Source organism: Ornithorhynchus anatinus, chromosome 1 (genome assembly GCF_004115215.2).
Source record: "Ornithorhynchus anatinus isolate Pmale09 chromosome 1, mOrnAna1.pri.v4, whole genome shotgun sequence".
Lineage (NCBI taxonomy): Eukaryota > Metazoa > Chordata > Mammalia > Monotremata > Ornithorhynchidae > Ornithorhynchus > Ornithorhynchus anatinus.
The window spans coordinates 53,111,432-53,125,927 of NC_041728.1; the positions used below are offsets into that span (position 1 = coordinate 53,111,432).

Genomic DNA, 14,496 nt, shown 5'->3' on the forward strand with positions numbered 1-14,496 from the left:
CAGAGGAAATCCTGTTTTACCAAAAAAAATTGTAGGGAAGAGCTCACTGTAATGAAATGATCTCCAAGTCACAGCCCATTGCCCTTCAATCAATCAATCCACAGATTTATTGACTGCTTACTATATATGGGTACTGTACTAAGTGCTTGAGAGAGTGCAGTACAATAAATTTGGTGGATTGTATTATACTTTCTACACTTCACTACAGCACCTTTTCCCTTTTCATGTCTACAAATCATGGAACCCATGCCTGGTAGAAAAGGGATTTATTGAGGGCTGACTTTGTGTAGATCATGGTGTTAAAAACTAAGTCAATGCAATATAATTATATCAGAAACAGTCCCTGTTCCTCAAGGGACTCACAGTCTAACTGGAAGTAGATTGATACAAAGAACAATAACAGTGAATTGGGAATAAGTAACAAAATCAAGAAACCATGGTCACGATGCTAAAATTCCAAATAAAACTTGAAGTCCTCAAAGCCTTCGCTGCTTCTGGCAAACAGGCCTTAGTTTTAACCATTACTACCGCTGTAAAATTTGTGAAGGTGGAAATTCAGCTTCCGTCACATGATGGGATGTCGGGGGTAACTGGTCTTGGGGTGGAGCTGCAGGGCCTCCTGCAGGGCCATGTGGACCTCGGGCCCTACTCCCCACCCTCCTTTGCTGGGAATGGGGCCTGCAAGAGGAGGGTCCGGCCATGGCGGGGGGACCATGAGGACATACCAATTTAACCTGATGAAAAATTGATCCAGGTATAGCTGTCTTGTTCACGATCATCACTTGCCCTTTTCTGACTCCTGGTCATCTCTAGTAATAATGTTGGTATTTGTTAAGCGCTTACTATGTGCCGAGCACTGTTCTAAGCGCTGGGGTAGACATAGGGGAATCAGGTTGTCCCACGTGGGCTCACAGTCTTAATCCCCATTTTACAGATGAGGGAACTGAGGCATAGAGAAGTTAAGTGACTTTCCCACAGTCACACAGCCGACAAGTGGCAGAGCTGGGATTCGAATTCATGAGCCCTGCCTCCAAAGCCCGTGCTCTTTCCACTGAGTCACGCTGCTTCTCCAAGTACTAGTACTGCTTCTCTAGTACTAGTATGTGATTATAGCTGGTTCAGTTTGTTGGGTATGAGGTGATTTTTGCGGGTTTTTTTTTGATGCAGAATTTTGGGTCGGACTTTTCAGACTGCAGGCAGCCATTTTTATTTCACCTCATCTTTTTCTCCCCTCCACCAAGCATGGTTAGTACAATGCACTGCATAGGCACACACCTACTTTCCTTCTTTTTTTGGAGGACTCAGGGTTTCTTCTCAAGAGAAGTAGACAGAAAAGTGCTGAAAAGGTGCCAGTCTCAGGAATCCAATTGGGACTGAGAAAGGGCTTCTAAAAAGTTCTAATCACTTAGATGATCTCCTTTAAAATCTTTAATTATTTTTATTTTTAATTATTATGCCAAGAGAAAGGTGTTACATTTCCCAGTGTTATATCTGGAGAAACCTGGAAGAAAAACCAGAGAGATGAATTGTCGCCCAAGGTCAGACAGACAACGTTTGAGTCAACTAACTACAAGCCAGGTCTCCTAACTTGGAGGTGAGGCCCTAGGTTTTGTAGATTAATAGATACTTTGAAAACCTTCAGCTCTTACTGATTGTTCTATCAATGCAGGATCTATTTAGGTGATTACCTTAATGAGCAAAAAGGTAAATGAAGGTAAATCCCGAGTAGGTGAGGCGTATTATGCATTCAGATCACTGTCCTGTTGGGGGATTCAGTTCATTTGGAATGTTGTTAATATAATTAAGGGGAATGCACAACCTCCATTGTAATTAGTTCCTAATGCTAGCAGCCACTGTTGTTCAACTGAAATTTATTATTGGAAGCTAAGGGGTAAGTTTGCCCAATGATTTTAGAGATCCGTAAAGTTCTCGGACTCTCTCTGGTTAGCCCCAAGCACAGTTCTCCAGCTGGCCCTATGAAATCAATCAATCAATTGTATTTACTGACCATCTACTCTTCTCAGAACACTGTACTGAGCATCTGGTAGAGTTTAGTACAATTGTAGACCTGATTCCTGCCCTCACTTTTAATCTATTAGGGAAGACAGACCCTAAATAAATTTCAGGTAGGTGGAAGGGACCAAGTTTAAAGATATGTACATAGGTTTAAAAATATTCCACCTCTGTGTGGGAGGAAGGGCGGGGAAGAAAGATGGGAAGTGAGTACCACATGCTGAGGTGGGTGATGTGATAGTACTGAAATAGCAGTAGCAGGGGTAATAGAGATTAGTCAGAGAAGACCTCCTGGAGGAAAAGGGCTTTGAAGATGGGGGAAAACAATGATTTTTTTGGTTGTGAAGGAGAGGATGCTACCTAAGAGGGAGGACAGATGTGAGTAAGGGGTGAGTGGCACAAGGCAAAATAAATAGGTTGGCTTGAGTGGAGCACAGTGTGCAAGTTGAAGTATAATGAAAAAAGAGTGAGGCTAAGTAGTGTGGAGAGAGCTGATTGAGTGTCACATCTAGTGGTCAGAAGTTTTTGCTTGTTGCAGAAAGGAATAGGCAACCATTGTTGGATTATGAGGAGTACAGAAATGTATTCCTAACAAAGTTTGAGAGAATTGGTCTGCCGTCAGCATATATGTACATATCTGTAATTTATTTATATTAGTGTTTGTCTCCCTTTGTAGACTGCAGGCTTGTTTTGGGCAGGTTATGTGTCTACCAACTCTGTTATACTATACTCTCCCAAGTACTTAATACAGTACTCTGCACACAGAAAGTGCTCAATAAAGGATTGGTTGATTAGCAGCAGAAAGGAGTATGAACTAGAGGCAGGGAGGTCTGTGAGGAGCTCTGTTGCAGTTGTTGAGTTTGGATGTGAGGTGAGTGCTTGGCAAGTGCTTGGACCAGTGTGATAGCATTTTGAATGCAGAGGAAGGGGCAGATTCTGGAGCTATTGTGAAGAAAGAACCATTAAAATTTGGTTTGGAGACTGAAAATTAGATTTTCAAGAGAGAGGGAATTTAAGGAAAATGTCAGTTTCAGGTTCAGGAGATGGGAATGGTGTAAGGGGGAAATGGTGCTGTAACAGGATATCTTCTCTCGAGTGTTGGCGAGAAAGTCTGAGAGCAGGAGGGATGTTGGGAGATGAAGGAGAGATTTAGGGGAGTTCATATCCAATGATTACATGTTTGCCAGGAGAGTAGCTGGCAATGTCATCAAGGGTAACAGAGAGTGGTGACTTGTGGCGGCACTCGAGGTTTGAAGAGAGAGTTAAAAGTCTGGGAAAGTTAGTATGGCAGTGGGCATTTAGTAAGTAAGGGAAGAGAAATAGTGTTTGCTGAGCAGAGGAAAAGGTCAGCATTACAGCAGGTAAGGATGCTTCATATGTATGAAGTTGGCCCATTGCCTGGATTTTCACCAGCAGCATTCCACAGGACAAGCATGTGATTGGAGGAAGCCACTTTGGAGTTGATCTAGGACTGGGGGTTGGTGGAGTGAGATCAGAGGGATGTAGGGCAAGGATTTGAGTTCAACTCAAAATCCTGTTTCTACCAAGGAGAGATATTGCCTCCAAAAGATTGCCCAAACTGTGAACACTCCAGGAATCATCATCATCATACTGGAGAAGTAGCATGGCTTAGTGGAAAGAGCATGGGTTTGGGAGTCAGAGGTCATGAATTCTAATCCTGGCACCGCCACTTGTCAGCTGTGTGACTTTGGGCAAGTCACTTCACTTCTCTGTGCCTTAGTTACCTCATCTGTAAAATGGGGATTAAGACTGGGAGCCCCACGTGGGACAACTTGATAACCTTGTATCTATCCCAGAGTTTAGAACAGTGCTTGGCATATAGTAAGCGCTTAACGAATACTGTCATTATTATTATTATCATCATCATCAACTGTAATTATTGACCACTTACTGTGTGCAGAGTACTGTACTAAGTACTTGGGAGAGTACAATATAACAAGAGTTGATAGGCACATTCCCTGCCCAGAGTGAGTAGTTTGGGTTGGGGGTTGGTCAGAATATAAACTGACAAATGAAAATTGGCTATATTGTTTGAAGGGGGATTTAAGGGATCTACATTTAAAAGAGGAACTCAGACTTGCCTGTCAAAACAGGAAATCCAAGTTGCTGTCCCCCAACTACCTACCTATATCCATTAAGCAACAAAAGAACAATAATTAAACCCCCTGGGTGTGAGGTGTTTGCTCCTGGAGGACAGGAAGGACTTGTCTCCCGTGAGAAAATAAGCATTGGAACAAAACCTGGCAACAAAGTCCTCAAATATTATATTGAGGAGCCATTTAACTCTGAAAAGGGTTTAGATCAAGTGTTCTAAGATGCTTGTGTTCCTTAAGTTTCCTTTTTGCCCTTTCTTAATGTCCTCCATATGGGACCAAATCAAAGAAGACTCAAGTTTTTAACATGCGGAAGAAAGCACAATGGTAAAGCACTTTCGTATCTTTACCAAGAAAACTCTGTGGATACACATACCAGAATGACTTTGACCAAAGATGGGATGGTCTGAAGAGGGTGTGTCCAAGGAGTTGCAATGGGTCGGAAACAGCTCGACAGCATTTGAAGAGGAAGAAACTTTGGAAATCACCAGAAAATACTGTACACATTACTGTTCAGTTCTGTTTCAGCAGGTGGATGGAACTTAATATTGCTTTATTGACCCTAATAATGAGATAAGATGGTTGTGCTAGTACAACAGAAACCTGATCTCTTATTTTACTGTTTGTTGGCAGAAAGGCAGGAAACAAGTTATTGTTTGATTTTCAAAATCTACAACTCTGCTTTTCCACCACTTGCTAGAAAACAAACAAAAACATTTTAAAAGGGCTTAAGATTTTTAGGGCTATGCTTTCCTTCTCCAACAAGAAAATATTCCTCAACTTCTTTGACTATCATTTAGGGGAATTGCTATTGTTAGAAAAGAGAAGCCAAGCAAGGTGATTTTGAAGAGATAAACTAAACCTTCAACCCAACTACTCCATCTTGGTTAGAGGGCACATGATGAAACAGGTAGGAGAGGCACCTTTCTTGATGGGCAGATGTGCGTCATTTTAATTATTATTATCATTAACTAAACACTCAGGTAGATACAGAGCTATGAGTTTGGACACCCCAATCTCACCATTTACTTTATCTCCGTTTTACAAATGAGGAAACTGAAGCCCAGAGAGGTTAAGTAACTTGACCAAAGTCACACAGTAGACCAGTGGTGAACCTAGGACTAAAATCCTCTCCCAGCCACTGCCTCCCATTTCATATATAATACCCAAATTTCCTTGGTTTTAAACCCCAGAGAATCATAAAACTTTATAGTGGAAATGTGCTTACATCTTGTTCTATTCTCAAGAGCTCCAGAGGAATGTGTTCCCTTTCATGTGTGTTCTGTTACTCAAGGTGAAAAAACAAATGAAACAGTCCCTCCCATAATTACTTATGGATTTCTAGTAGTCCTAACTGATGCTGAAGAGTATAAATAAGGAACTTGAGCAGAATGGGGAAAGGAGAATCATCATTTCAAAAATAAAGCAAAGGAAATTTTTCCTTGCCCAAGTCTGATGACCCCTGGAACTCAAGCTAGTTATTCATTTATTCAATAGTATTTATTGAGTGCTTACTATGTGCAGAGCACTATACTAAGCACTTGGAATGGACAATTCAGCAACACAGATAATCCCTGCCCATTGATGGGTTTACAGTCTAATCGGGGGAGACAGACGGACAAAAACAATAGCAATAAATAGAATCAAGGGGATGTATATCTCATTAACAAAATAAATAGGGTAATAAAAATATATACAAATGAGCGGACGAGCACAGTGCTGAGCACAGTGCTGATTACAGCGCCCACAGACCTTTGAATACGTTTCACCAGACACCGCTGGTCCGGAATGGTAGGTGTTCCCTTTTTCTGCCCTTCACCTTCTCTCTCAAACTCAGATCCTTTCCGTGTAAGAGCATTTAACAATTTCCAAGCCCAACTCCAGAACAAAGGTGGAATTTTCAAAAGCTGTAGTCAAAACAAACTTCATGCCTTATGATAAGATCTGAATTAGTAAATATCTGTCCTGGATTTTTTGAGATCCCCAGAATTGGCAGGAGCCAGGTAAACAGGTCATTTTTTTTCTGTAAGCCTGAAAAATGCTACTTTTGAGGGAATTAATATCTTCAGTTCCATTTCAGAGTCAAAAATGGGATCCCTCACACTCTTGGTTGGGACCCTAACTCAATCGGGCCAACTCTTCCTGCCAAACATTTTCCCTCCTTTTCCCTCCACCCATACTATTCAGTCATATTTATTGAGCACTTACTGTGTGCAGAGCACTGTACTATGCACTTGGAAAGTACAATTCAGCAACAGAGACAATCCCTACCCAACAGTGGGCTCACAATCTAGAAGGAAGCACTCAACATATGACAGTATGGCAGTTATTGGCCTCACTGGCCTCTTCTCACCTCCAGCTTCTCTCTCCCTTAGTCAACACTCCTCACTGCTGCCTAGATCATCTTTCTGAGCTGTTGCTCAGCACGTCTCCCCCCTCCTCTAAAACCTCTGGAAGCAGCATGGCCTAGTGGAAAGAGCACAGACCTTGGAGTCAGAAGGACTTGCATTCTAGTCACTTGTTGGCTGTGTGACCTATGGCGACTCACTTCACTTCTCTGTGTGTCAGTTTCCTCCACTGTAAAATGTAGATTCAATACCTGTTCTCCCTCCTACTTAGATTGTGAGTCCTGTGTGGGGCAGGGACAGTGTTCTACCTGTTCATTCATTCATTCAATAGTATTTACTGAGCGCTTACTATATGCAGAGCACTATACTAAGCGCTTGGAATGTACAGATAGAGACAGTCCCTGCCCTTTGACGGGCTTACAGTCTAATCGGGGGAGACATTCATTCAATCTCATTTATTGAGCACTTATTGTGTGCAGAGCACTATGCTAAGTGCTTGGAAAGTACAATTCATCAGCAGGTGGAGACAATCCCTACCCAACAGTGGGCTCACAGTCTAGAAGGGGGAGACAGACAACAAAACAAAACAAATAGACAGGTACAAATAGACAGGCATCAATAGATAAATAGATAAATAGAACCATAGATAAATGTACATCATTAATAAAATAAATATAGCAATAAATATGTACAAATATATACAAGTGTTGTAGGGAGGGGAAGGGGTAGGGCAGAGGGAGTGAGTAAGGGCAGTGGGGAGGGGAGGAGGAGCAGAGGCTGTCCTGGAATGCCCTCCCTCCTCACATCTGCCAAACTAACTCTCTTCCCCTCTTCAAAGACCTACTGAGAGCTTAGTTCCTCCAGGAGGCCTTCCCAGACTGAGCCCCCCTTTCCTTCTGCTCCTCCTCCCCTCTCTTCCCCCCACAGCCCCCTGCTCTTCCCCCTTCCCCTCCCCTCAGCACTGTGCTCATTTGTATATATTTTTGTTACCCTGTTTATTTTGTTAATGACGTGTATATCTCCATGATTCTATTTATCATGATGATGTTGTCTTGTTTCGTTCTGTTTTGCTCTGCCATCTGTCTCCCCCGTTTAGACTCTGAGCCCGTTGTTGGGCAGGGATTGTCTCTATCTGTTGCCGAATTGTACATCCCAAGTGCTTAGTAGAGTGCTCTGCACATAGTAAGCGCTCAATAAATACTATTGAATGAAAGGGAGGGCTCAGTCTGGAAAGGCCTCCTGGAGGAGGATGGGAGTTCTCAGTAGGGCTTTGAAGAGAGGAAGAGAGTTAGTTTGGGGGATGTGAGGAGGGAGGGCATTCCAGGTCAGAGGTGGGGCATGGGCCAGGGGTTGACGGTGGGATAGGGGAGAACGAGGGAAAGGGAGGAGGTTAGCGGCAGAGGAGCAGAGTGTGCGGGCTGGGCTGTAGGAGGAGAGAAGAAAGGTGAGGTAAGGGGGGCAAGGAGATGGAGAGCTTGGAAGCCAAAGCTGATCTCCCTCCTACTTAGATTGTGAGCCCTGTGTTGGGCAGGGACCATGTCCAACCAGAATAATTTATATCTATCCCAATGCTTTGAACAGTTCTTGACACCAGTAAGGACTTAACAAATACCATAAAAAGTACGAACCTCTAATGGCTGCCAATCTCCCTCTGCAGCTCACTAGAACACCTTCCAGTTTTATTCAAGGCTCTCCCCTCAGCAGCTTTCTCTATTTTACACGTTGGCTCTCTTAGTCTGCTACACTCCTCTCTTCCCCTCCTTCTCTTCCTCTCTCTTTCCTTCCCTTTTCCTTTCTCTCCCTTTCTTTCTCTTCCTTTCTCCTCATATCTCTCCCTCATCCTCTCTCCCTTTCCCTAATTCATTCTCTCTCCCACCCACTCCCCAATTCTCCCTCTTTTGGCACTCTCCCTTCTCAACCACCCTGACGTTTACTCCATCTTCCTAAAGCAGTTTCCCTTCCTCCTAACTGGTGACCGACGCATGGGTCAATTTTCTGGTTTCCTGTGATTGGCCACCTCTCCTTGGAGAGGAAATTGAGGGGCCAGAGGGAGCCCGGATCTGGTGTCGGCATCCACAGGGAACCCCACAGAGGTCAGAATTTCATCAACAATAAAAGCAAACTTCCGTATTGCCCTGAGGATGGCCACATTTGGGTTTAGTGGGCTGGGCTAGGCCAGTGGCTGGAGGAAACCACAACGAGTTTGGGTTTAAGTCCTAATTCCTCAGTGTTTAACTTAATTCCCATTAAGGTTTAAGCAGGGAACCCAGAGTCACCGTCATGTCACAGACCATGCATTTCTCTTATCTTAGAATACTGAGAAGATTGCCACATGCTATAATTCATCCGCTTGGTTCATTGAACTGTTTAATTAGAGTAGTATCTAAATCATTTTCTTTCACTTGGAAAGCACATCTGTTCTTGATTTTTCCTCCTCAGAATGATTATCCATTTGAAAGATTTTTCACTGCCATTTGCAGGTGTCAAGGAAAGGTTTCTGATATTAATCAGAAAAAAGTAGGTGGGTTTTTTTACCTATTCCTCAGCCATAAGCCTGTGAAGCAATTTAGTCAAGTAAATTCTCAAGCATGAAAATCATCCTCTCAGGACACCTAATGTACAGTAAATCACATGAAAAAAATGAAATGAATTTTATCACACTGTGAATTCTATATTTATCAGCAGTCATTGCTACATAGTGGAGATTCCTGGGGTTACAAATCCCAGTATCTAACTGTTTGCCATGCTCATGTTCTTGTAGTTTGAATAGATCTGCATTTCAGTATCTCTCCTAGGTGGAATCAGTGTGTGGGGATGTGGAGTGGTGAGAAAAGAGCTCAAATGTTTCTCAAGATTCAGAAGATAATAGCAAACATTTGGGGTCATTATGCTGTGGGTTAGTGGAGAAGAAATTGTTTTGCCTTGCTATTTTGTGTCCCTTTCAAGGGGGAACATTAAAGCAAAAAGATCCCAAAGAAGGCAAATTAATTGAGTCTAAGACAGTAGTAAAGATTCTGTTCTATTATAAATGAAAGAGTAATTTTCAGCCAATCCCTGGTTTATGAAATAAAATAGCTATATTCTAAAAAGGGGCTTATTAGAAAAGCTTTTCAGAAACCCTTGAGTCTGTTCCCAAAGTCCAGCAGATTTTTCTCTATAGACCTTTGGTCCACGACCATCTGGGCTCTGAGAGTGTGAATTGGTATAATCCTACAATGGCAGTAGGAGGGGGAACCGTGAGAAATACATTTTGTTTTGTTTTTCTCCATTTCTCTGCAGAGGCAGGACTGGAAAAGGTGAAATGGATATTTAGCTGGCCGCTGATATTTCTCCTGTTTATTACCATCCCGAACTGCAGCAAGCCACGCTGGGAGAGGCTCTTTATGATCACCTTCATTTTCTCTACCTTGTGGATTGCGGTGTTTTCATACCTCATGGTGTGGCTGGTGAGTGACTAAGGTTGGCAGCTCAGAGAACATGTGCTCATCCCAACTCCTCCCACCTTCATCTCCAGAATTGGTTTAGTGAGGAGCTGGAATGGAGCGGTGTGGAGTGGTAGAAGTGAAATGACCTTTCAGAAACTCTCCCTGGAGGTCAGGGAGAAGCAGCATGGATAGAGCATGGGCCTGAGAATCTGAAGGACCTGGGTTCTAATCCTGGTTCTAACATTTGTCTGCTGTGTGACCACGGGCAAGTCAGAGAAGCAGTGTGGGTTAGTGGCAAGAGCACAGGCTTGGGAGCCAGAGGTCGTGGGTTCTAATCCTGGCTCTGCCATTGATCTACTGTGTGGCCTTGGGCAAGTTGCTTAACTTCTCTGTGCCTCATCTGTAAAACGGGGATTAAGACTGTGAGCCCCATGTGGGACAACCTCATTACCTTGTACCTACCCTAGTGCTTAGAACAGTGCTTGGCAAGTAGTAAGTGCTTAACAAATACCATAATAATAACAATACCTTCACTTCTCTGTCCCTCTTCCCTCATCTGTCAAATGGGGATTAAGACTCCCTTAGAGAACTCATTCCCTCCCATGGCTTTAACTACCATCTCTATGTGGATGATACTCAAATCTACATCTCCAGCCCTGATCTCTCTCCTTCTCTGCAATCTCAAATTTCCTCTGGCATTCAAGACATCTCTTCTTGGGTGTCCTCCCGTTGCCTCAAACTTAACACGTCCAAAACTGAACTTCCCACCCAAACCCTGTCTTCCTTCTGACTTTCCCATCTGTATTCCAGATAACAATTCTATGATCCTAAGGTAATTTATGTAGCAAAACAGAAAGAAATGTTTGCTCATTTAATAATATTCAAAATTAAAAAATGATCTGTCTATAGGCCATTATTTTGGTTATGAGCCATTATTTTGCAGTAAAATTAAATAGGAAGGCAGAAAGGGGGATTACTCTGAGGGCCAATTTTAAATTTTCGATAAACCATGATTTTCCATATGGGGACAGAAATCATAGCATTGTAGCAAGGAGGGTCAATCAATCAGTGCTATTTATTGAGCACTTACTATGTGCAGGGCACTCTAATCAGTGCTAGGGAGAGTACAATATAACAGAATTAGCAGACACGTTCCCTGCTCATAACAAGCTTACAATCTAGAGTGAAAGACAGACATTAATATAAATACATAAGTAATTTATAGGGTATAATACATATAGTAATATACTATATAATTTGAAGATATGTAATAAAGATCTGTAATTTAAAGGATGGTAGAAGTCCACAAATAATCCAAGTAGCTCATATAGTTGTCAACTCCCTCCTTTTGCACTTCTGAAACATTTTTTTTTTTTTGTATCAAACTTACTTATAAAAGACACAGTGGACCAATGATATGAGTTCCAATTCCCTGCCTCCCTTGGGCAGAAATCATCAGGGAGAGCGTCGCCAGGGCAGCAGAGAAGGTTGACGAGGAGAGGTGAGGGACTTCAGATGGTCTTCCAACCAGAACATCAATCCGTAAATAATATAGCATTGGCAAGAAAAGACTTTAGTTGGTTTCCATAAGTCTAGTTTGCTCTCCTTTTATAACATCAGTCAGTAGTATTTACTGGGTGCCAAGAACTGTACTAAGTGCTTAGGAGAGAACAGTGGAGTAAGGAAATACAAGATCTGCCCTCAAGGGTCTTACAATCTAGCTGAGGAGACCTATATGAAAATAAATTACAGGTTGAGGGGCGGACGAACGGAATTTAAAAATATGGCTCTCCTCCTATCTCTCTGGCCACTTATTCTCTGTCTTTTTAGCGGGTGTCTCCTCTGCCTTCCTACCCTTAACTGTGGGTGTCCCTCAAGGTTCACTTCTGCCACTTGTCTTCTGTGTGACATTGGGCAAGTCCCTTAACTTATCTGAGCCTGTTACCTCATCTGTAAAATGGGGATTAAGACTGTGTCCAACCTGTGTCTACCCCAGCAGTTAGTACAGTGCCTGGCACATAGTAAGCACTTCAATACCATTAAAAATAATATGGAACAGGGACTCTGATAATTTTCTTGTATCCAACCCAGTGCTTAGCACAGTGCTTTGGTGCATAGTAAGCACTTAATAAATATTATTATTATTTATTTAGGAAGCATGTTCCCAGTTTTAATTATCCTTCATTCCTTTCACTAGTTATTTAAGTTAAAGTGTGGTTGCAAAAGCCAGTGCATTAGGGAATCGAGAGGACTATTTAAAGACTTCAACCTCCTGCTTTCATGTATCAATTTTAGATCAATAAAATGCACGAGAATCTTTTTAAACCCATGAATCACTTGCCCTCCAAATAGGAGGAATCCAATCCTACTTGAGTGATCTAAGTATCTTCATATATGAACTAATGACCTTAGTAACTTTGCCTGAGGCTTGAGAGTTATTCTGCACCTCGGCTTTATTTGCTGATGATGCTATCTGTCAGATCTGGTATCGATTGTTACATTTACTGCTCAATTTTGGGTTTTGCTATTTGCTATGCTCTCTGATCCTTCTGTGCTCCCCAGACACTGAAATCAATAAACACTCTGCCCAGAGACGCGAGTTAGAGCAAGTTTCATCATAAATGGAGTCCTTGACCATAATAATGATAACAGTAATGATACTTCACACTTCTCTAGTGTCTTTTGTCTACAAAGAGCTTAACAAACACTGTTGATTCATTTCAAAAAGCTCCCATAAAATCTCCTGTGGAAATAAACCATTTAAATCTGAATAACATGACTGCTTTGTTTGTGAAAGCACCTTTCATTAGAGGCTTTCAAAGTGCCTCCCTACTTCTAATAGGGTGAGAGGGTAACTCCTATTATTTTCCAGTTTTCTTTGTCATGAGCTCAGAGAGTTTGGAGAGGTCTGTTTTTAGCTCATTCCACAGTGAGAGAGAACCATGGCTCTGATGTGGGGGTTGTTCAGGCTACTGAGCAAACAATCCCCGCTGTTCCACAGTTGCAGTAACTTTGATTTTTCCATCTCCTCCAGGTGACTATTATTGGATACACCTTTGGGATCCCTGATGTGATCATGGGCATTACTTTTCTCGCCGCGGGGACCAGCGTGCCAGACTGCATGGCCAGTTTAATAGTAGCAAGACAAGGTACCCTTTCTCCTTTGTTCTGCCCTGACCTTCCATTTAGACTCCAGAATCACCAGCACCTCTGGGTAGACCACTTTTGCACCCTCATTAGTACACTGGCAATAGGTTGAATATGAGGAGATAGGCCCAGGACTTGGAAGATCTGGAAGAGGGGCTAGTTAGAGCTGTATGGTCTGGGGCTTACAACCCAACACGGGACAACCTTTTTTGTGTGCCCACTGTGGCTGGGATTGTGTATCTCACAGTGACCTTTTTCAGTCACCCATGGGCTAATAGGTGAACTTCACCCTTGGTGGCATCGTTTTGAATCTGAAGGGCAACAGGGCCCGATGCATATTTCTGTAGAATCACATCTGCTGATAAGTGAATTGAACCCAGGCTAAAGGCAGTGCCAGCATCATGTGCGGGCAAACAGGGGCCTGTCCAAGATGTCAAAAAGGGGGTGACAGGGGGCATTTTTCACTGCCTCTACCACCCATTAACTCCCAGAAATATTCCATGCCCTGTGGTCAGACACAGTCTGAAGTAATACCAGGGCCTGGAAATCCTTGATGTGCACACACATCATGCTTTCCTCTCTCTTTCCTACCCTCTACGCATATTCTGACTCTTGACGTGATAGCCCATGATTCAAACCAACCAGGGCTTATTTGACCACCTAGTTTTCTGATTCCTAAGCCTGATCTTGGGCAAAGGGGCAGGAGAAGGGAATCTTAATAGCCCAGTTTGGGAGAGAGTAAATAGGAGCAAATGTGTTTCCTGCTCAAGGTTTATTTCCTCTTCCTGATCTCAAGGGAACAGGTCCCTCTCTCCCTGAATCAAGCAGTACATTTCTCAAGTGCTGAGGAAGGACTTGAAAATTAGGTGTACTATAGAAGTGTGTCAAGGTGGAGTGAGGGTAGTGTGTGTGGCCCTTTGCTAGGTAAAAAGTGCCCACTGCCCAGTTGAGTGAAGGAGCTAAAAAGGGGGTGAGGAGGAGGAAGACACACTCTAACTGAGATGTGCCTAGGCACAAAAGCCTTGGAGCAGTCCTAGGTTGGTGTCCGTGTACCTAGGACTTTGATTTTTTATTTTAGACCAAAGTTAATAAATATATAGAAAAATCTGTGGACCAGCTAAGTTTTTAAACTCATTTGTAAGACATATATAAAATATGGATGTGTGTATTTGTATCTTTAGAAGAATAAGTAATTGTGATATTTGTTAAACTCTTACACTATGCCCAACATTGTATTATACACTGGGGTAGATACAAGACAGTCAGGACAGAGACAGTCCCTGTCCCAGAAGGGGCTCCCAGTCTAAGCGGGAGAAAGAACAGGTATTAAGTCCTTATCCTATTGATGAGGAATCGGAGGCACAGAAAAGTTATGTGAGTTACCCAAGATCACAAAGCAGGAAAGTGTGACATTGGGCAAGTCAATTAACTTCTTCAGTTTGCTCACCT

General features: G+C 42.7%; 1 protein-coding gene across 1 annotated transcript in view; it reads left to right on the plus strand.

The window, feature by feature from the left end:
• SLC24A4 (solute carrier family 24 member 4) overlaps window positions 1–14,496 on the plus strand; it is a 142,649-nt gene that overhangs the window by 117,187 nt on the left and 10,966 nt on the right. Inside the window, exons 13-14 of the mRNA XM_007660533.3 lie at window positions 9,755–9,921; window positions 12,935–13,049. Coding sequence (XP_007658723.3) covers window positions 9,755–9,921; window positions 12,935–13,049 — 282 coding nt within the window. The remainder of the gene's footprint in view (window positions 1–9,754; window positions 9,922–12,934; window positions 13,050–14,496) is intronic.